This window comes from Microtus ochrogaster, chromosome 1 (assembly GCF_000317375.1).
Source record: "Microtus ochrogaster isolate Prairie Vole_2 chromosome 1, MicOch1.0, whole genome shotgun sequence".
Classification (NCBI taxonomy): Eukaryota; Metazoa; Chordata; class Mammalia; order Rodentia; family Cricetidae; genus Microtus; species Microtus ochrogaster.
The window spans coordinates 21,102,795-21,124,391 of record NC_022009.1 but is presented as its reverse complement, the minus strand read 5'-3'; the positions used below and the strand labels follow the sequence as shown (position 1 = coordinate 21,124,391).

Genomic DNA, 21,597 nt, shown 5'->3' with positions numbered 1-21,597 from the left:
TCAATCCTGGTGTTGGCAGTGTGACCACCAGTGCACAGTGTGGGACTGTGCTGTCCAGGTTGCATGAAGCTGAAAGTAGACCATGAACCACTTAAATTCTTATTGACTTTGCATTGCAAAATGGCATAGATAATAAATCGACGGTGTTCTCTTCCGTTCACGATTACTCAACAATTCACTTATGCACTTGACTGATAGAAGTGGCTTCTTTTGAACAGGGACTGGGGTGCTGGTGGCCACTTGAATTTGAGCATGTCATGCAGTTAGGAAAACAAGCGAACAAATAAGAGAATTGCAGTTTTGGATGAATGAAGGCCTGTAGGAGGAAGTGGCGCTGAAGGAGGGGCAGAGTTTAGGCAGTGTCCTAGGGGACATGGGTTTAACCACGGTCCTGCAGGATGATGGGAACCAGTGATGTAAGATCCCTAGGGTGACGGCTCTGAGACAGGTCAGTGCCTATCTTGTCCAGTGAACTGATAGAAGGCCCTGTGGTCAGAGTACAGTGTTGGGGGTGGGGAGGCAGGACAGGTGGGCAGAAGCCAGCCCCTTCAGGCCTCAGGAGACCTAGTTGTGGCTCTTTTGGCTTCATGTGAAACGAGAAGGAGGCCAATTGGAGGATTTTTGTCCAGGGCAGTGAATTTGGATTTTATAAAGATCCCTCCCATTCCTGCCCTGTATGGAGAAGAGACAGTGCAGGGGAGGTGGTGGAACTGATCAGTTAGGAGATCCTCCCTCCCCTCCTTCCCCTCCCTCCTCCCTCTTCCCCCTCCCCATCCCTCTGTCCCTCCTTCCTTCCCTTCCTCTCTCCTTTCTTCCTCCCTCTTTACTGTTAAAAACACAAGCACAAATCATTGTTACCATTACAATCAAGGCTATCTAGAGTAATAGCAGGGAAAGGCATTTTCAGTGTATCTGTTTTTCAGATGTCTATGCACAGGGGCTGCCAGTAGATGACAGGGTGGTGGGGAGGAGTCAGTTATGTTGGATGTCCCCCATCCTTCACTCCTACCTCCTGACTCCCGCTCCCCATCCTGAATTCCAGCAGAGTTTCCTTTGTTAGGAACTCATGTCTCCTCCCATGGAATGAGCTGGGTAGCTGGGCTTCTGGATTCAGGGTTGCATAGCAGGAAATGACAGCACAAGAGGGTAGTGTCTCAGAGGCTGGTGTTTTAGACTCAGGCTTCTAGAGTTACAAGCTGACGTCAAGTAGGATGGAACTGCGGGGAACAATCAGATTGTTCTCGAACCGAGAGACTGTAAGACACTTAGAAACCTGCCAGATGGCCTTCACCTGACAGGGGTATCAGAAATGTACTGAGATGCCAGAGGCAATGGCCTTTAGGTACCAGCACTTGGCACTTGCTGTGATTTGATGGGTTCAAGACCTGGGAGGTTTGTAAGATACAGCCAACAGCAGTACCCACAGTGGTACCTAGCATCCATCCCACGATTTTTACCCAAGGTGGTAGAGCATCTGATCCGGCCTTGCCTGGCTAGACTAGTGATCCCATTTTAAGGTCAGGAAGTCAAGACACTTGCTCTGGATCCCAGTCAGTATCTTCTAGCTATGGGCCAGAGGCCACGTCTAGCAGATAAGGACATTTCTCTTTGATGTTGAGGTTGGCCGAGCTATCTGTGAGTGCTGTGTCTTAGTTTGGGGTTACTATTTCTGTGTTGAAACACTATGATCAAGGTTGCTTCTAGATGAAAGCATTTACTTGGAATCTTGCTTACAGTTTCAGAGGGTTAGCCTATGATCATCGTCATCAGGCAGGCAGGCATGGTTCTGGAGGAGTAGCTGAGAGCTCACATCCTGATCCACAGGCAGAGAGAGGGGGCAGGGCTGGCATGGGGCTTTGAAACCTTAAAACCTACCCCCAATAACACACTTTCTCCAATAAGGCCACACCTCCTAATCCTCTCTAAACAGTTCAACCAACTAGGAACCAAACATTCAAATATATGAGCCTGTGGGGGCCATTCTTACTCAAACCACCATATGCTATCAGCTGCTGAGAAGAGGTCAGGGGACATGAGTTCACGAAAAGCTCCTCCCACCTTGTGGGTCCCTGACATGGACTCGACTGGGCTCCAAGACCACTTCTTCCTATCCTGCTCCCCAGTAGACTGGGTCCTCCCTAATCCTTTACCTCACCTTTGACCTGGAGGTGCATTTCCTGCTCCCCTTTCCGTCTGAGGAGGGAATGAATGCTCAGGTTCTGCCTGAGTGTCTGTTGCAAGGCCCCTGAGGAGTCTCAGTAGCAAGGGCTGGGGAAGGAGTGGGAAGCGAAGCTCACCACGCTGACCTTGCTGTGGTCGTGGTCTTGCTGGACAACTGTGAACATCAAAACTGTTGTCAGCCTCAGTTTATGCACCGTTAGAATGGAAACTGGCTCTTGTAAGCTGCTGTGCTCTGAGGGCTCATTTGAATGTATGAACTTGAAGCTTTATTGTAAGTCATGGGCTGTGCTGAAAATCTATTTATTCTTCCCCACCCCCACCCCCAGACAGAGCCTCACACGTGATTGTGGCTGGCCTTAGATTGCTATGTAACTGGGTGGGGGTGGCCTTGAACTCCTGTTCCTTGTGTGCTGGGATTACAGGCCCGTGTCACTAACACCCTGAGGAAAATTTATTTTTCTTAAGAACAGCTCCACAGTAGATTACTTCAGGTGGCATATTCAGGCTGTATCTTGGCCAGTTAGAGAGGAAGTTCCTTGCTTTCATCAAGCAGGGCAAAGTTTCACAAAGGTAGAGAAAGGAGAAATGGCTTTTTTATGTTCTCAGGTGGCCTTTCAGAAATAAAGGAACACGCCATTTTGATAAGGCAACTTGGCCCCATGTGGGAAAGCATTCTAAGGCTTTTGCCAAAAACCTCTTTTTAGGGAGTGGGGGCTAAACCGAGTTGAGAAAGGCCAGTATTCTGGCAAGATTTGGTTGGAAGGGGCCTGAGGGTTTGAAGGAGTACCGGCTGCAAAGAGATGTCTCACTCCTCAGCCGTAGCAGTACCCCTGCTTTGCTGAAGAACAAAACCCCAGAATACCCCAACGCACCCTTTGATGGTTCTCCCTGCTGTGGCGTTTCATCTCTCAAGTCTCGTCTTTGATTTTCTTGTCATTTTAGAGGGTTTTGGAAAATGACGAAAATGTAGAAGAAGGGAATGAAGAGGAGGATTTGGAAGAGGACATTCCCAAGCGGAAGAACAGGACCAGAGGACGGGTAAGTGGGGAGGGGGGCGCGAGGGAGGAGTTCAGAATGCCAAGGCCTGGCAAGCTGTCAGTCCCGCTGGGGCTGACGGTAGTCCCATCCCTACCTGGATAGACACACTTGGATGGTCTTACTCAGAGACGAGGAAGATGCTAGGGAAGCCCAGGCTGAGCATGACTGGAAAGTTCAGAGCCGGCAAGAGGGAGGAGAGAAAGCAGAGGTATCTCTGAGGGGCTTCGGCTCAGGAGAGCTGAGGGTGGGGAGAGTTTTCTGAGACCCCGTTATGAAAGGAGGTCTTGTCCTGCTGTTTCTAGAGTTTTTTTCCAGAATGACAGAATCAGGACACCTGCCCTGGGCCATGCTTCCCTGGGCAGAGAGAGCAGAAGCCGGTTGGGGAAGGAGGCAGACTGTGACTTGTGTTTCCCCGAATGGATTTTGCATGAACTTTAGAGGCACGTGGCCCCGAAATGAACAAGGAAGGGGTCAGAGGTGGAAATGGCAGAGAAACCCTGATGGGGAGAAAGAAAATCCTGGCTAGTTCCCAAGGGGAAGGGAGTGACCAAGACTGTGTCTTCAGAAGTTCTATTTGATTCTCTAGGGTCTGGTTCAGGAAAACGTTTTGGAATCACCCCCAGTGATCCAAGGGCATCATGACAACCGGGTGGAGGGGGAGGAGGGCTATGACTCTTCACTGGAGAGTCCACTTTTGAGGGCCAAAGGTCTAGCTCCTATTAGTTCTAGGTAGGACCACCCCTACCAATGGGTGAGAAGTCAGTCCTGTGGGCCCTGTGGGTCTGGGCCCACTGATAGTTACTGTAAGCCTGCACTGTGCAGACAGTAGTGCCATGGACAGGATCTATTGAAATTAGGCACCAAGGGCCCGTGTTCAGTTATTGGGTCTGGGATCAGGCCTTGAGCTATAGTATAAACACCTTCCCAGGTGATTGTTCCATGTTGTCTAGTGCTGGCTATGCTGTGCGCTAAGATGCTCCCATTGTTAATAAGGGCCTCAGTTCTCAGTCTGGGCAGGCCTGCTATCGGATGGTGCAGTTTTATCAGGCTGCTACCGTCTTCATCAATTACCAGCATTTCCACCATTTTGTCAAATGCATTCGTTTCTCCTACTTATTGTTTGTTGGTTTATGTGCTTGTTTCCCACTAGAGTGTTTGGAAGTAGATCCTGTACATTTCATTATATAGCCCAGTGGGTACCTCTATTAGGTACTTTTATACAAGGCACAAATATTCCTTATTCTAATGCCTACTAACTACACTTATATATAACTATAACTATACATATATACACATATATAGCGTGTCCACTCTATAGATGCTGCCTGCATGTTAATTATCTAGCAGTTGTCATATCAGATAGGCTGGTCGTATTGCTGTGCTTATGTTCAAATAACCCTTATTATACTTACCAGCCTAGAAGTGCAATTGTTATGATACCAACAATTCGTATATGTCAAAGAGAGTCCATCAGTACTTTTCTTGAAGTAAAAGAACATAAGTTCTCTTCTTACGTTTTGAGGAAAGTGTTATATACTAAGGTTGGCAAACTCTGTAGTAGGAATGACCCTTCTCCCTGTGAAACTGTGAAGGAGAAAGGAATTTGTGCTGCATTTGCTCTTTCACCCCAGAAGAACAGAAGTTGGGGTCATGGTACATGATAAATACTTAGTTAAGATGGACAAGGCATTCAATTATAGGGCTCATATAATACTCTCTGGGGTTCAGGAATCCACGGGGTGTCTTGGATCATGTTCTCTGTGCGTCAAGAAGCACTACGGTTGCTTGGAGATTTGACTAGATCCAGGATCTCTGTGTGTATGCGTGTGTCTACTCTGAGGGGTTAACATCCTTCCTGGGTGGCGATACGTACTTCTTATCACTTTGGGTGTGTAGGTTGCATGCTGCCTGCCGTTCTGCCTTTAGCAGTGTTTGAACTGATCAGAGTGTCTGTCGCGACCCAGTCTCTCTCCTACACTGTTCCTCATCAGGGTTTCACCTAATGGTTCTCTGCAGCTGCGGATGAACTTGCTTGGCCGTGTTATTTCACCATGGTGTTGTGTGGCAGTAATAAAAGAAACATCTACTTCGTCACTGAAGGAGGCATAGGGGCATGGAGTTGCTGTGCCTGTTGTGAATGCCAAGAGCTGTGTACCTCCCAACCTGCTTCCACCCCTCTCCTGCCCCTGCCAGACTTTGAAGAGTACACTGTGGAGCATGGTCCTGGTTCTCCGGGCATGAGTGTTGAAGGTGGAAATTGCCGTTAGTGAGTAGGGCTTGGCTGTCTTTTCCATGGAGGTGTCAGGAACGACAGCACCGCCTGGCCCTTATATACACTCCAAACCAGACAGAGTCAAGGGCTCCTGAGTGAGCCCACGATAGAGAACCATGAGGCTGTTCTGGGGGTTTTATGTTGTGTAGTTTCCTTTTCCGAGAATGCATTGCAGCAGCCGCTGGCTGCACACAGCTCCCAGCACATTCTAGTACAGATTGGAAGGAGCTGTAAATACAAAATACACACTACTGATGTCTTAGAGTGACGAAAAGAATTCAGAACACCTCACTGTTAATTTTTATGTTTTTAACAATAACTCTTTTGTTATGCCTGGTTAAAATGTTACTAAGATTAAAGCACGCCTCTCTTTTATTTTATTATTTTATTTTTATTTTTGCTGGTTTGGGGATGCTGGGGGCTGAGCCCAGGTTTAAATGTGCTAACTGGTCGCTAACCAGTGAGCCACACTCCCAGCTAGCTCATCTCATCCCTTTCAGAAAAGCAGTTACTAGAAAAATGTGGCAGCACAAGTGTGGCTTGCTGTTGTAGAAAGGTTAAGCAGCTTGCTCAATTTTGCTCAATCTGGTCAGAAAGAAAGAATTTGAAGACAAGTTATGCTTTTCCTACTGAGTCCTGCCTGGCCCGGGACCCTGCATGTCTAGGCTGAATGAATGAACTGAATGAGGAGGGCAAGGAGAAAAGTCATGTTTGAACTTCATGATTGGGTGACAGCCAATAGCTCCGGTTATACAGTGAGCGACACTGCGGACATGTCACCATGCTGAGAGCCATGGAGGAAGCAGGGGTGTTGTGAGCGAGTCTCCGGGCTGAACAGGGGTGGGAAGCTGCCTCGCCCACAGCTCTGAGCTTTTACAAGGGTGTGCAGCTGCCGCTGGAACTTTCTGGCCACTGGAGCAACCACATGGGGCCTGACATCTGCCTGTGTGGTCTGGGCTACAGCTTCATCCTCACCCAGGAGCTTGTTGGGAACGCAGGAGCAGCCCAACCTCCAACATACCATTGACAAGACCCTAGCTGCTCCAGACACGCGGAGGGCGCCAGGCCTTCAGTAGTGAGTTTGAAGCCAATCTTAGCTCTACCACCTACTGCACCTTGTGTAAATCATGTAACTTCTGTGCCCTGGGCCATCAGCCAGTTGGGAATAATAGCACAGAGTCAAAACTGAGTGCCCAATAAAGCCTTTGGAAGCCAAGTGGCTAACTTTCTGAGTTTTAATCCCATATGTTCTCTGAGGGGAAAGGACAGTGCAAACCCAACAACTAATAATTGTGTCAGTGTCAACTTTAGCCTAAGACATTCATGAAGTCCTTGTGACTAATCCTTGTATTATCAAGCAATCAAATTAGTAATCGTTGGTGCACTCGTGGTGAGCGAAGACACCAGGGTGTTGTTTAATTTCAGCACAGTGGCTGCACCTTAATCCACTGCTATCTCAGCCAGCAACTGCAACTCCACAGCTATCAGCCTGCTTCTCTGGCAGCAACCTGGCCTCTCAGCCTGCAGCCTGGTGACAATTCTGCTTCCGCAGGCACCGGCCCTGTTGCTGCCACTAAAGGTAGCTTTAACTAAATCTCTATCGTCCTAGTTACGAATGAGACTCAAGAGGCAAAGACGGGGTGAACACCTGTGAGCCCATAGAGGCTGAGCAGCAGCTAGCTAACCCTCTCTCCTTGCTGGCATGCAAGGAAGACCCACGCTTCCGCTTCGCCAAACCAGGAAAACCTGCATCACCCCAAACCCCGCTGTATCTCTTCCTGTGTCTCTCCATCCTGGATGCGCTCTGAGGTGCTACAATTACTTCCTAGTTGCTGACACAGCCTCCTGACCCCAGGTTAATTTTATTTAATGAACACAAATGCAAACTCAGGGTTCACAGTGGGATCAAATATCCCCCAACCACAGGGGTGTTGCCAAAGAGCAAATTCTGGTGTGCTAGTTCTGGGGGGTGGGGGCTAAGTCCTTGTCTGGATGATAATAAGCTCCAGGGTATTGCTGGTCTGATGACCAGGCATTCAAGGTAGTTGAGCAGTCCCCTCCCCTTTTCTCTCTGCCTCAGGAATTCTTTACACCCTTAACAAATACTGACAGCCCTCAAAGCTATTGTTCTGAGTATAACAGGTGGCATTAATCTCATAATGATGTGCTCTATTCGAAATTAAGACAAAACTCAGCTTATGAATGTAGCTCATGAATATACACTAGCACCCTGAAGGCCCTGTCAAATGTCATGTAGCCTCTGGAAAACCCCGCTGTATGCTTGTGAGAAAATGAGAATGAAAAAGGCGATTAGTCTTTTAGTGGCACCAGGAGAATAGCTTTTGTCAAAAATATTTATTTTTTAATTATGCCTGTGTGGTCATGTGCAATGAGTGCAGGTGTCCAGAGGCCAGAAGAGGGCGTCGGATCTCCTGGTTGTAAAGCCAACTGTGGGTGCTGGGAACTGAACCCTGGTCCTCTGGAAGAGCAGCAAGTGCTCTTAACTGGGGAGCCATTATCTCCAGCCTATAGAGGAAGAGGCCTGATGCTCATCCCTGGATACTACTCTAGAGCAGCTTTTGTAGAAAAACTAACTTCCCTTGCCTGGAGTCTGTCTTCATTCTGGGTCTCTGTTATAGGAAGCTCAATGGCTTTAAGCTTAAATGAGAAGGATTTGAAACCTTAGGGTCATTGTCCCAAATGTGAGTGATCTTTGAAGATCCAGATCACAAGAAGGGTAGGGAGGTGATGGAATCAGGACTGAGGAGATTAAGGATCCTGTCTGTGGCCTCTGCGTCCTCTCTCTACTCTCTGTTACCTGGGTTTCCTAGCTCCTCTGTATACAAGGACTCTAGAGCTTTTGAGTTTATGAATCCATACAATCCAGGTGACCAACAGAGCTCACTGCTTTCAAGTTCCAAGTCCCTTAAAGGTAGACTCTGGTGACCCTTTTAAATTAGGCTTGGGATAGCAATTACTTGACTCTTCCTGAGCCTTCCCACTTATGGTCAGTAAGACTGCACCACAGGGCCCCCAGTGTGTGAATGGAAAGATGAGCATCCTCAGGGAGGGAGGACGAGAGTCACATTTGGAGGGTAAGGTTCAAATGGTTCTATATCAGAGTCTAGAAACCTGTCCTGCTCTTTCCACTGGCTCTGGGACTGTGGGCAAGTCATGGACTCATTCATAACTGGCACCAATTGGCAAGACAGTGACAGTGGCATGACTGGTCCCAACCTAAAGGACTCTTCCAAAAGCCCCTGAGCTAATATGCGTGGAAGAGCTTTGTGTTGTGCACACAGCAAAATAATAGGGTTCATGATAAACTATAAAATGCCATATTTCCCCTCAAGGACTCAAGACTCAAACTGGGGAGATGCTAAGATTCACAATACAGTAAGAGTACTGCAGACTTCTCATGGCGTGCTAACCAAACATGAAGCCCAGAGGATCCACGGTCATGGAGGGGTCAAGAGCTGACTGAACACTTCCTGTGGGCTTAATGCTATGTCCTGTGGCTTGACACTAACCCTAGCTGTCACAGCAACTGTGCTGCAGGGGTGTTTCTCTGTCCATTTATTTATCCACTTATCTTGTATTGACTGAGAGAGACACAGTCTTTCTAAGTAGCCTGGGAACTTTCTGTGTAGACCAGGTTGGTTTAAACCTGCAGTATTCCTTCTGGCCCCGTCTCCTGAGTGCTGAGGTAACAGATATGTACCCACATATCTGGCCTGTCGTTGCCCATTTTATAAGTAAGCTAAGGCTCAGAGGGGTAGCTCGTTCTAGGACACACAGCTGGTGCTATCTGTTGTTTGGATATGGCTTGTGTGTCTGTGAGACTTCGTGTGCTGACATTTAACATTCTCCTTCGGGAGATGTGGAGAAGTCAGAGATTGGATGGCTGTTGCATTTAGAAGGAGCCTTTGGAAAATGGCTAGGATTATTAAGTAAGGACAGGGTCAAGCTTCCTGATTGGTTCTTGGGGGTCAATAAGAAGAGGGAGAAGGGGTGAAAGAGAAACACATGCGGTCTCCCTGTTTCACCTATGGATTTTGGTAGCAAGAAGGGTATCATGAGATGAGTCCCCAACAAGTTGCACCTCTAGATCCATGAACCAAAATAAACCTCTTTTCCTTACCAAAGTCCTTACCTCAGGCTTTTTGTTACAGTAACGGACATCTGACAAAGACAGCTGGGATTGAAGTCTAGGCCCATCAGACTTCAAGACAAAGCTGGCTTACTCTGCAGTGCGGCAGGAGGGTTTTGGGAGAAGTGGGACGCTGCCCGGGCTGAAATGTAGGTTGGCGGTGGATGGCATGGTGGAGGTGACCATAAAGGAAACCATGAAAACAAAGATGTAGACACAGCTTGAGGCTGGGGTGAGACTGTTGGGTTGGCGGTAGGCTGCCATTGGCCGTGTACGTGTGTCACAGCTGGCAATGGAAGACCTCATGCTCCCAATTCTTATTCCTTTTGGGCAGGTGGTCATGCAGGATGGGTTAGGCTGGGCAGTGGGGAGGTAGAGCCCTAGCTGGGAGCTTTCCTGGGGAGTTCAGGATCAGCTGATGTCCTTTGGGCACTGGGATACAGATGGGGAAGAGGAAGAAGAATGGTCAACTCAACAGTGGCCTGATGGATTGATGCAATGACCTGGCAACTGTTTAAGGAATGTACTTGGTTCCAGGAATAGTGGTGGCCCACGCAGGACTCTACCTCTCGTGGGACAGATAAAAAAAAAATCAACGAATGAGCTAACACATGTCCATGTAGTGCCGGTTAACGACAATGCTGTGACCAGACAAAAAACAGAGGCAGAGAAAGAATGAAGCAAGTAGACACCAGTGGGCTGGGGAGGGCTTCTTGGAGGAAGTGGCATTTGAGCAAGACACGTAGGATTCTGAGTTGATGAGCTTGCGTCTTCCAGGAGATGAAGAATTCCATTGCCTTAGGAGAACCCACATGCATCACCTTAGATGCCCTATGGCCCTTATCTCTATTGGGCAAGACCAGTGCATGTGGAGTGTGGGAGCATGCAGCTCCCTGATGGTCAGCCCAGCAGCAGGGGGAGGGAGCCTGGCTCCCAGCAGCACCCTTCTTTCCCTCTGCTGCCTCCCTCAGAAGCCCCAGGTGCTTCTGTTCTCCCTTCCTCTCCTGCCTTGACACAGGGCCAGGCTTGTAGAGCCCCTTCTGGCATTTGCTGTGGCCTCGTCATTCTGCCTGACTTAGTTTTACCTGCTCTAGGGAGCTGTGACAGGGCTGCTGGCTGTGCATGTCAAGCTGTCTCTGGCCTCACTGAGGAGGTGCAGGGAGGGCCAGGGCCCTAAGGTGACCACCTTTAGCATCCTAGACACAGTGTCTGTCAGTGCCTCAGGGTGACGGCCAGAGTTTGCAGCTCCTCTGGGGCTTAGTTCTGCATAACGAGGGCGTGGGGAGGAAGAGGAGGAGGAGGGAAAGGAGGATGGGAACTACTACTGACTATCCATAGCAGGGCTTGGGCTAGGGAGGTAGCGAGGAGGAGGGAGGTAGAATTTCATTTTTTTTTTCCTTTTCCAAAAAGACAAGCTGAGGAGAAGACAAAAGTGATAGTTTGGCAGGTGGAGTTGATTGTGAGGTGTGTGTATTTTGAGAACGAGTGTCACAGGCCTGGAGAGTGGGCCTGTCTACAGGGAAGCCCCCAGAAAGATGTGAAGACTTACATTTGTGAGTGTGTATGTGTGGGGGAATCCATCCCAGGCCTCTCCACGGTGAATCCTCTGCCCACTTCCCTAAAGCAGATCCTGGGCTGGCACTCCAGACCTCTGCCCTGTCGTGTTCCTCTCCTGCTGACCTTCCCCTCTGTCCCCGAAGACTGCAGCCAGCCCTTTCCATGGCTGGGAGTTTACTGCTACCCATTAGCAACGCCTGACCTGGAGGAGGCTAAGGTGCGGCAGGAAGGCCAGCATGGGGCTTATGGTAGCTTATAAATAAGCCTTGCTCTTTTCTGGTAGCCGCTGTTTGGGATGCAGAGCTGTTGGCAGCCTTTCAGGCTCGTCTCTGTTACCCCTGAAGTCTTGTTTCTTATCCCAGTCCCCCCTGGTCACATGACCCACCCAGGGAGACACAGGGCTACGGTGGGTATCAGGAATCCAGCTCTAATTGACCTTGAAGGTTAAGGTCCCCAGCTGGAGGCCTGAGGTTGACCTCGTACAGGAGCTCACCCCTACTGTGAAGGTCAAACATGGCGGAGGAGGCAGTGTGGGCCCAGGAACCTGGGGGGGACACTGTAGTTCTACTCCCTGTCCCCCACCCCCAGGGTGCTCACCAGGTGACCAGCGTGTACAGCAAGCAGCGTGGCATCTTCTACACTGTCAGCGAAGTAGAGAGGCGCTGTGTGGTGGAAAAGCAGAAATCCCTGTATTTGACAGATATGGGACTGCATCAGTTAGACTTGCTGTGGGAAAGCCCTGGAGAGAGTGGGGTTTTAGTATGGCTCACGGCTTCAGAGGGGGCTTCAGAGGGGTCATCCGCGGTTGGCTTTCTCCATTGCTGTGGGTCTGCGGGGAGTCAGACCCTCACGATGGCAAGAGTATATGGCTGCACAAAATAGTTTCCTTCACAGTAACTAGGAAACCAAGGGTGTTCAGGACAAGTAAAACCTTTAAAGATGTGACCCATGTTTTCCCTACATAGTCCAGTTTGCTCCCCACCCCCGCACCCCCACCAGAATAATGCCGCTAGCTGAGGATTTTCATAGTCGGGCCAGGCCATCTCCTTTCAGTCACACGTCCTGCTTTTATTCTGGCTCTGCGTTTGGCAGATGAATGGCCCTGGGGAAGTTACTCCACTTCTCTGTTGCCACTGTCCCTTTCCCTGTACAAGAGGACCACTATTATAAACCTCCTTCTTGGAGTTATTATGAAAATAATAGGATGAGCCGGGTGAGTAGCTGAGTGATTTGGGACAAGTTACCCGATCCCCTGGGTCTCCATTGTCTTGCTTGTGAAGCAGGGTTGGCATGGGAACAGGGGCTGTGATGCAGGTGGTTCACACGGGCCCTCAAGAGTGTATGCCCATGAGCTGAGTGGCTGCGGTAACAAGTGTCTCATGCTCAATGTCTCCTCAGGCTCGTGGCTCTGCAGGTGGCAGGAGGAGGCATGATGCTGCTTCTCAGGAAGACCATGACAAACCCTACGTGTGTGACAGTGAGTATCTTGCATGCTGTGTCAGCCAGTCTTCCTACGCTGCTTTGGCAGCTCTGGGCCGCACCAGGCTTTTCTGCTTCCAGCTCTGGGTGGCCACATTCCCTCCTGTTGTCACTGCTGTGGCGAGGCTCTGGGCACTGTGGACAGTCTGGCAGGGGACTCCACTCTCTCCGGCTGCCCTCCAGGATGCCAGGTCTTCTTTCTAGCTTTCCGCCTACGTTCTCCCACGTTCTCTGTCTCTTTCGAGACTCACCCTCTACACCTTCCTCCAGTTCAGAATCACAAACAAAGGTGTCACCCTAAACTCTCCGACAAAGGTGACTGGCTCCTGTCACTTTCCATTTCTTTCCCTCTAATTCCACTTCTCTCTCCTTCTCACCTGTCCTAGGCAGGACTGGTTATGAATCTTTATATGACGATGGCTTGAATGGCCCTCGATTCATCTCCACCCTTTCTCTCCTGATTCAGAAATATCACTGGAAGAGTAGTTACCTGGCTTCCGTGTTAGAGTCTGATGTTAGAGGCCAAGGGAGGGGGACAAGGAGGGACTGTGGTCACCAACAAGGCAGTAGCTTTCTTTTTCCTCACATGCCAGGGTAGGTTGCACAGCCATGCCCTGTTGGATGTCACTCCATTGGGCATTTCTGCTCACTCTATGGCAAGACTAGGCATCAGTAGCACATGCCTGGGGACCTTCCTTTCCCTTCTCATCTGCTATTGAAACCCAGAGCTTGGCCACTGGGACCAGGCTGCTCTGAGAACAGCAGGAAGCTAGACAAGGCAGGGCCTGGCATGGTGGTCCCTCTGGGTGCCTCTCCATCTTGTCCAATCCTGCAGCTCTGCGAGCAAAGAAAGCCAGGGGATAGTACATAAGGAGCACATGGGGTGGTTCCTTCCCCCAATTCCCTCACTGGCCTCTTGATTTCAAGATATTCTGTGCCCTGTGGAGATAACGTCTGGTGAGATACATTTTGCCAGAACTCAAACTCCATGGCGTTCATTTGGCTGCTTAGTACCCCACGCAGATGGCATTCCCGAGATGTCTGCAGGTCGTGTCGCCATCCTAAGCAATTGTGTTCCAGGAAGAGAGGGGATCAGTGCCTGGGGTCTGGTAGCTTTTGGCAGGAAGCTCCAGCTTCGGTCTGGGCCTTACTTACGAATAGCATTTACTTGGGTTCTGATATGTGAACAGCCCAAGCTTGCTGGTCCTTGGGAGACTGGGCAGAGGGTAGGATTTCCAGCTGTGTACGTACGGCACCCGAATAACAGTGCCAGCTCTTGCTTTGAAGCTGAGACATTAACTACTCCATTTCTCTTTTAAAAAGCTGTTTCCCAATATGTGATTTTTCTGCTGTTACTGATAGTGGGATTAACTTTTTACTCTATTTCTGCAACTTCAGAAAAAGGTCTTATTGCGTTGATGGGTGATAGATTGTATATCTGTGGCTGGGATGTGCACATGCAATGGCTTGTGTGGAGGGCAGAGGACAGCTTGTAGGAGTTGGTTTTCCTTCCCTCTGTGGGTTCCAGGAATTAAACCTAGGTCATCAGGCTTGGTGGTAAATGCACTTACCAGCTAAGCCGACTCTCTGGCTTCTTTCTAGAATTTTTGTGGCATTCCAAGGAGAGCTCCTGGCTCTCCTCTTGGCCTGGCTGCTGGCTCACTTCTTGCCTTGCTCCTGGCCCTCCTCTTCTGCTCAGAGCCCTTATATCATCCTCCTTTTTTCTGGCTCCTGGTCTGCGCTTTTAAAGCAGATCCTCTCCTCCAATCCTCCCAGCTTTGTTTAGGGCTCCTTGGTGTCCTTGGCTGTTTTCTGCTCCCCTCCCTATAGGGTCACTTCCTCCTCCTGTTTCCCCTGAAGAAAGACTTGGAAGGACTAATCACAGGATGGCACCAGCTTTCTGGAAGTCTCCGCAGCTGCTTCCTTGACTCTGCCCACATACATACCGCCTCCCCCCCCCCCTCCAAAGCAAGGTCCGTTGCAGTTTGCCCTTCTTCATTCTGGCTCTCTCAGGACATTGTGTGACAGCTTGGTGATTAATGGACTTTATTTTTATCTGGTGCCCTTCAGACAGGTGATCCCTAGGCGTAGAAGTGACCTTTGGAGAGGTCACGAAGCCCACCCCCTCACCCCTGAGTTGGACAAGAAATGCTTTTAATCATCTCTAATGCATCCTAACTGTAGAGGTGTCCGGTCGCCCTCCTTCAGCGTCCCATGGGATGGCGCTGCCCACTAGCCGTCCTTTCTCCACCATTCCAGCTGTGTGTGTCCTTACTGAGAGCTGGAACTGCTCTGTCTGCCACGTCCCCTTGTCTTTTGTGTCTCCTTCCCCAACAAGTCGGCATGCTCAGCATTTTGGTCTTGCATCCACTGTATTCTTGCATGAACTTGGATCTGTCTTACTCCACAATCCCGGTGCCATCATCCTGCTCTGAACTCCCGTCTGGAAACACTTCTGCCGGAAGCGGCACAAGGCCAAGTAGCTCAAAGGATAGATATTGCCTCGTTTGATTTATCCACCAGTTCTTGGAATGACCCCCATTTTCAGAGAACACCCAAGTGCTCTGTGCACGCCGAACCACTTCCCGTCACTTCCTATTTGTCCAGCACTGGGTCTGGTCTCCAGGTGTAGACTCTTTCTCCTGAGGCATTTGATTATCCTTCTTCCCATAAATCACTCAGCGTTTGGCCCCATCGAATCTCAATAAGCAGATACAATAACGTGTGACTTCAATATACAAGATTCAATAAAGGCAAATTTAAAGACATTGCCCACTAGTTAAATTCCACTCTCCACAGACGTTGCGGTCCCTGCCATTTTTGTATCGTCTGTGGTTTGATTTGCATAATTCCCACTCCATCTTTGGAGTTATTTATGAAAATATTAGGTCACCTTGGACCGCAAACACCTCTCTCTGGATTTATGTGGGTTGGTAATAGCCATTTCTTTTCAGATGCGGTTGTGCCCCTTCCTAGTATGTGTTCTTGAATGTGGTCGATGCCTTTTGATGTTGGCGTTCCAGGATTCCCCCACACAATGGGTGGCTGAGATATTATCATAGCGGATAACTTCAGATGATAGAGGTTTACTTTTTGCCTTTCACTCAGCCATTAGATTTATTTCATCTCAGAAATACTAAATCATCTAAGTGTAATTTATTTTCTTCACCCAATCTATGGTGCGCTCATGAATCCTTCATGTTCTAGCAACTAACCAATCTCTATTAATTATTTTGAAATTTTACCGAGTTGAAGGCTTAAAGTTCTGCTTCTCCACTATCAGCCTTTTGTTTCTGGAAAGGTGTTCATCCCTTTCAAAACAAAGCAACAGAAATGGGCTTTGTGGGCTAGACTGCTGGTGTTTGTGGGTCTGGACCACCTGTGCAGAACTAACCTAGACACTCAAGAACATGCAGATTCCAGGCTCTCAGGGCAGACTTACTCCATCGGAATCTCAGGAGTCAGCCTGGAGCCCACATGGTCCTGCACTTCTCAGGGGATTCATAAGCATGCTGATGTTTGAGGATGGCTGGTTCTCCTCATTCTAACCTGAGGACTTTGAACATCCAGTCCTTTCAATGTTCGCTGCCTGGATCTCTCTCTCTCTGTCCCTGTCTCTCTTGTGTGTTTGTGTGTCCCTGTCTCTCTCTGTGTATGTATGTGTTATATGTGCACTTATGAGCTTGGCTGCATGCACATGTGGATACCAGAGAAGATATCAGATGCTCTGCTTTGCTCCTTCCCAGCCGGGTCTGTTTCTCACTGAGCCTGGAGCTAGCCTGGTAGCCAGCAGGCCCCAGCCATCCTCCCAATTGCAACTCCGTACAGTGCTGGGGTTATGGGTGCCCATCCTGCCACAGTGTTTTACATGGGTGGTGGGATCAGGACTCAGACCCTTATTCTCATATAGCTTCTATCTGCTAAGCCATCTTTCCAGCTCCCACGCCTAGAAATCTTACAGCCCCAGGATTCTCTAGGCAGCTGGATGCTGGCTTGCTTCGCTGCTTTAGCTGGCTTCCTTTAACCCTTTTTTTGGTCTTTCTTTCAGCAATGACAAAGCTCTGCCATCCAGTCTAACACACAACACTCCTGCACCTGATTTTTATTTACTTGGTCACATAAAGCCCTGCTAGTGCCATTATCACATGCTCTCGCCGGGGTGTTAAGTGGGGACAGACGTGAAGAGAATCCTTGGGTGTGGGCTCCTGGAATGTGTTTGGAGTCATTGCCTGAGTTGCTCAGCCTTGTCCTAAGAGCTTCCAGTTCTGAATCACTCTGTAGTGTCCTTGTCCATCAGGGCAGACTCCCAAGGAGAGACCTACTTTCATAGTTTCTTTGTTCAAGGAACATGACAGAGAAGAAGATGGTGGTGACATAGAACATTCAGTCTGCACATGGGAGGCATTCTGGGAGGGACAAGTAAGCCCCTGTGTTCTTGCTGGACACAGGGAAATTTTTCCAGTCTTGTTAGTGTGTGCCTATAGCTCGCAGGGAAGTGTGCCTGGAGTTTTATAAAGACTGTCTCCTGTAAACACCCCCCCCCCCCCACACACACACAGTAAGCTTGAGCCACAGAGACAAAAAAGAAAAGGCTTCACTTTTCTGTGAAGAAACTGAAGGCTCAGAGAGGTGAAGGGACTTTCCCCAGGTCACACAACCGATCAACAGTAACCCCAAGACACGGACCCTACTTCCTTAAGCCCTAGAAAAGTCACAGTCTAGGTCTAGTTTAGAGCGTCCTCCTACCAGGGAGTTCTCCCAAACGCTGAGGGGGAAAATGTTTTAGAAGTTAGTTAATAAACATGCATCAGTCAGGTAATAATTGTAATTGGATAGAGTACATGATTCCTAGGCTTTTAAATGTAAATCTATTAAAATCACACCACACTAGAACATTAGTGGATGTTAGTGACTCATCTGAGTGTGACTCACCTCTGGGTCACACCTGGTGTTGACACATCAAGAAGGTCCACTCAACACCAATTCTCTGTTTGTGGGATCTTTGTCCCTGTAGATATGGCCTGTGACTTTCTAATGTCTACGCCGCAGGGTGATCTCTCTTAGAGACCCAGCTAGAGGTATCCACGTCCTTACAAGGATTTTCTTCGGCTCCTGCTTTGGAAGAGTATAGTTGGTTCATCATGGCAGGCAGGACATGATAAAGTTCATGTTGTCTCAAGGCTGTGGCAGCAGGCACAGGAGTCTGCTTCCTCACATTATAGCACATCGGGAAACATGCTTTGGGTGACACTGTGGGTGGACACAGTGCCAAGCTGCAACTTACCAGATCTGCTGCCCCAGTGACCCACTTTGTTGTAAAGGGTCCACATTTACCCCAAACAGTGTCACCAGCTTGGGGACCAAGTGTTCTGTGAGTCAGGGCTGGGTGGAGGGAGCCTTTCCCATTCAAATCGTAGTGGGGTGCAACCATGTCAGAGTAAGACCTGGGGTCTCTGCCCGCTCCAAACATCTGTTTTTCCACTGTGTTTATTCTAGAGGGAGAAGGGGCTAGGGTGAAGTGGGTCTCCGTTCAGTTCTGTGAGTGACGGTTGCGTTTCCTCCTTGTGGGCTCTCAGAGCTCTGGGCCTCCCTGATCGGCACCCTGTAGCGTGGCCTCCTCTCCTCCCACACAGCAGCTTCCTAGTGAGGCTGTCTGCCCAGACCAGATGCCTCAGAACAGAAGGGAGGAGTGTATTGTGGGACATCAGGGGGCTGTGGGATGGGTGACTGGGGGGTGGGCAGCCATAGGGGTCCTGGGAAATCTTCTTTCCCCTCAGCTCCCTTCAGATCACTGTGGTTTCATTTAACCCTGTGGGTAGCAGGGAGATCCAGACGACTATTTCTGTCTTATTAAAGTTTCCTTGGGAGGGCAGGAAGGCCTGCATTCTCTGAGGCTCATGTGTTATGTGCTTTAAACCGTGGCAAAAAAAAAAAAGCCAATAACTTGGCCTTCAGGCTTGCTGCCCTTCTGCAGTGGCTGGCCCATCACTCAGTTGTCTCTGGCTGTTATCTTGCAGATCCTTGGATGTGTGTGTGTATGTATGAGGGGGTGGCAGAGGAGGCTCGGTGCCCCAGAAACTTGATTTGTGGAGCAGGGCCTATGGGAGGGATTGATCACTGGAGATGGAATGCATTTGTCCTCACAAAGACGGGCCTGTTTAAATATGCAAATGCCGTTGTGTCCTGGACGTAGGTGCCAGTGTCCCTGCAGGGTTGGCCAGAGGCAGGGTGAGGGAGTTTCTCTTTGATGCCTACCCACCACCTTGCCTGCCGCTGTTTCCTCTGCCCTGCTGCTTGGCCCTGACCTCCCTGCCCTCAGATGTCCTCCTATCCGCTCCTCTGAGCATGCTGCCATAGCCACCTGTGTCCTCTGGAATTGCCTTCTTATCCACAGGAACCTTTCTATCCATAGTGCTAAGTGGTTCTTTTCATTTCCGCAAGTAACCCTTTTCCTATGGAAATAGTATCTGCGCAGGGAAGTCAGGAAGGGGAAGGGGAAGCCGCTGTCACCTTAGTCCCCAAAGGAACAAAGTCTGCAGGTTTTGTAGGATTCGCTGTGATTTGTTCCTTTCCTCCCCAATTGTCCTCTCTCACACCAGTACAAGTGAATGATATCTGTCCGTGTCAACAGATGGGCATCTACAGCAGCAGTCCTAGGGCTACAGAGTATTCCACAATAAGGACATGCCCCAGCTTATGATGGTTCTGGTGTGTGCGGTCAGTAGTCAACTTGTTAAATGCGTGGTTTGGAATTTGCTCACTGTTAGCAACATTGCAGCTTTTTCGTCACACGGTTTTGTCTTAGCAGATACTAGCTATACAATACACAATAATGGTTTCATTATGGTGCTTTTCACAAGGGAATAGAATGTATTTTGAAGGTGTTCATCTCCTGTTACCCTCTCTTGTCCCCCTTCTCACTCCCACGGATCCATTTTCTCTTTTCAACTAAGTTCTCTTCTTCTTCCGCATCATTTCCTCATTTTTATTTATGTTTGCTGACCCAATGAGTTTAATTAGGGTTGCCTACCTGGCCTCTGGTAAGGAGTCATTACAAAAGTATGGGCCCCTCATAGGGCTATACTGCTAAAGAAAATGCTTTCCCCGTTAGTGTCACTCCATAGGGAGGGGTGGGTTCCTACGCTCTCCTCCTCCATTCATGACAAAATGTTAATGGGCCTGGTCTTTGTATAATGTTTTATTATTTCCTCAAAGAAGAACTGTGATGTCAGAGGGCCTGGTGCTAGTCTCGGTGTGTGTGTGACTGTGTGTGTACGTGTGGCCTGTGCCAGGTGAGAGAGCTGGGGAAGGACACTACCCTGACCGGAATGAGATGTCTGAAGCCATGCTGAGGCTCTGCCACTTGCTGTCTAGGACTTGGAGAAGATAACTTGTTTTGGGTGTCATGTCCTCTGTGTGCAGTGGGAAGGGCATCTGACTGTGACAACATATATATATATATATATATACATATATATATATATGTTTACACACAATATGGTTGAAGAAATATTCCTTCTCCCACCTTAATCCCCTCTTTGTTAGTATACCTGGAGAGACCAGGCTTGTCGTACAAGGAAGGATTTAGTTGAGCAGACACTAGGTGCTCTAGGGGCCAGAGGAGTATTACATGTGTGGTAGGGTATGGTTCAGAGGACATATCCCGGGGCCAATCAGGATGAACAGATTCCTGTCTCCAGGGATAGAAAAGCTTATGTACCGGTGTGGAGAGAGGTCATGATAATAAAGGTTTCTGACTTAGGCTATGGGTTTGGAATGTTCTATGGGTTTCCTCTAGATGAGCTTTTTCATTCCCTCAGGAGGGTGATGAGATAGAAATGTGGTCATCTCCATCTTCTAGATGAAGACTGGGGAGAAGATGCCCATGGGCACAGGACGCTGCCCATGTTCCTGTAATAACTCCCAGGGTCACACCGGGGAGGTAAAACTTAACTGCTGTGAATCTCGTCCACCATCCACTACCCACCGTCATGGATGTTTTCTGCGGGGACATTGAGTATGCCTCCCACGAGGCTCCCTCTCAAACTGTGTGGTCACAGTTTGTCTTCTCAGGCTAGGCAGTATACCATCTGGGGACAAGGACCATGTCATAGGCCACTGGCACCATATCCCTAGCACAGTGGTATTCCTAAACACTTGATGAATGGCTGGAGAAAGGAACATGCTAGGAACAGCAATGACTATCTTGTCCAGAACAGAGTGTGCGACAGTGTGACAAATGTCTGCAGCAGGAGAGGCTTACGGAACACCAGGCTGGACTTGTCTGGAGAAGACTGCATTGTCAACCTGGGGACATGTCTAGAAAGGTTAATCCATAGGATTATTTAGGTGAGATCCCTGAAGCCCAGGCTGGGATAGCTTCCCAGTCATGTAGAAGATGATGAGAAGCCTGGATGGTGTTGAAAAGCAATAACAAAACGAATGAGGCAAACAAGGCAGGCCTTCTGACAGAAAGTGCAGAGCTGTGGTGGGGATGGCCCAGTTGGTAAAGCACTTGCCTGGAAAACACGAGGACCTGAGTCTGATCCCCAGAGACCACATGACAAAAGCTGAGCGTGGTGCACAAGCTTGAACCCTAAGAGAGGCAGAGACAGACAGACCCCTGGGTCTTGCTGGCCAGTAAGCCCAGCCTGCTTGGCAATGTCCTGGCCATTGAGAGACCCGTCTCCCAAATAAATGGATGGGACTTGAGGAACGATGGTAGAGGTTGTCCTCTGGTCTACACACACACACACACGCACGCACGCACGCACGCACGCACACACACACACACACACACACACACACATACACACACACACACACACCGGCCGATCTCAAAAGACCAAAACCAAAAACAATAAAGAACCCAAGGTTTATGGCTCCTGAGAAATAGCACCTGAGGTTGTCCTCTGGTCTA

The 21,597-nt window shown here is 49.2% G+C and overlaps 1 protein-coding gene across 2 annotated transcripts in view; it reads left to right on the top strand.

The window, feature by feature from the left end:
* Dpf3 (double PHD fingers 3) overlaps positions 1-21,597 on the top strand; it is a 271,575-nt gene that overhangs the window by 155,003 nt on the left and 94,975 nt on the right. For both annotated transcript variants that reach the window (XM_013347204.2, XM_005343307.2), the window contains exons 5-6: positions 3,124-3,219; positions 12,597-12,675. In XM_013347204.2, coding sequence (XP_013202658.2) covers positions 3,124-3,219; positions 12,597-12,675 — 175 coding nt within the window. The remainder of the gene's footprint in view (positions 1-3,123; positions 3,220-12,596; positions 12,676-21,597) is intronic.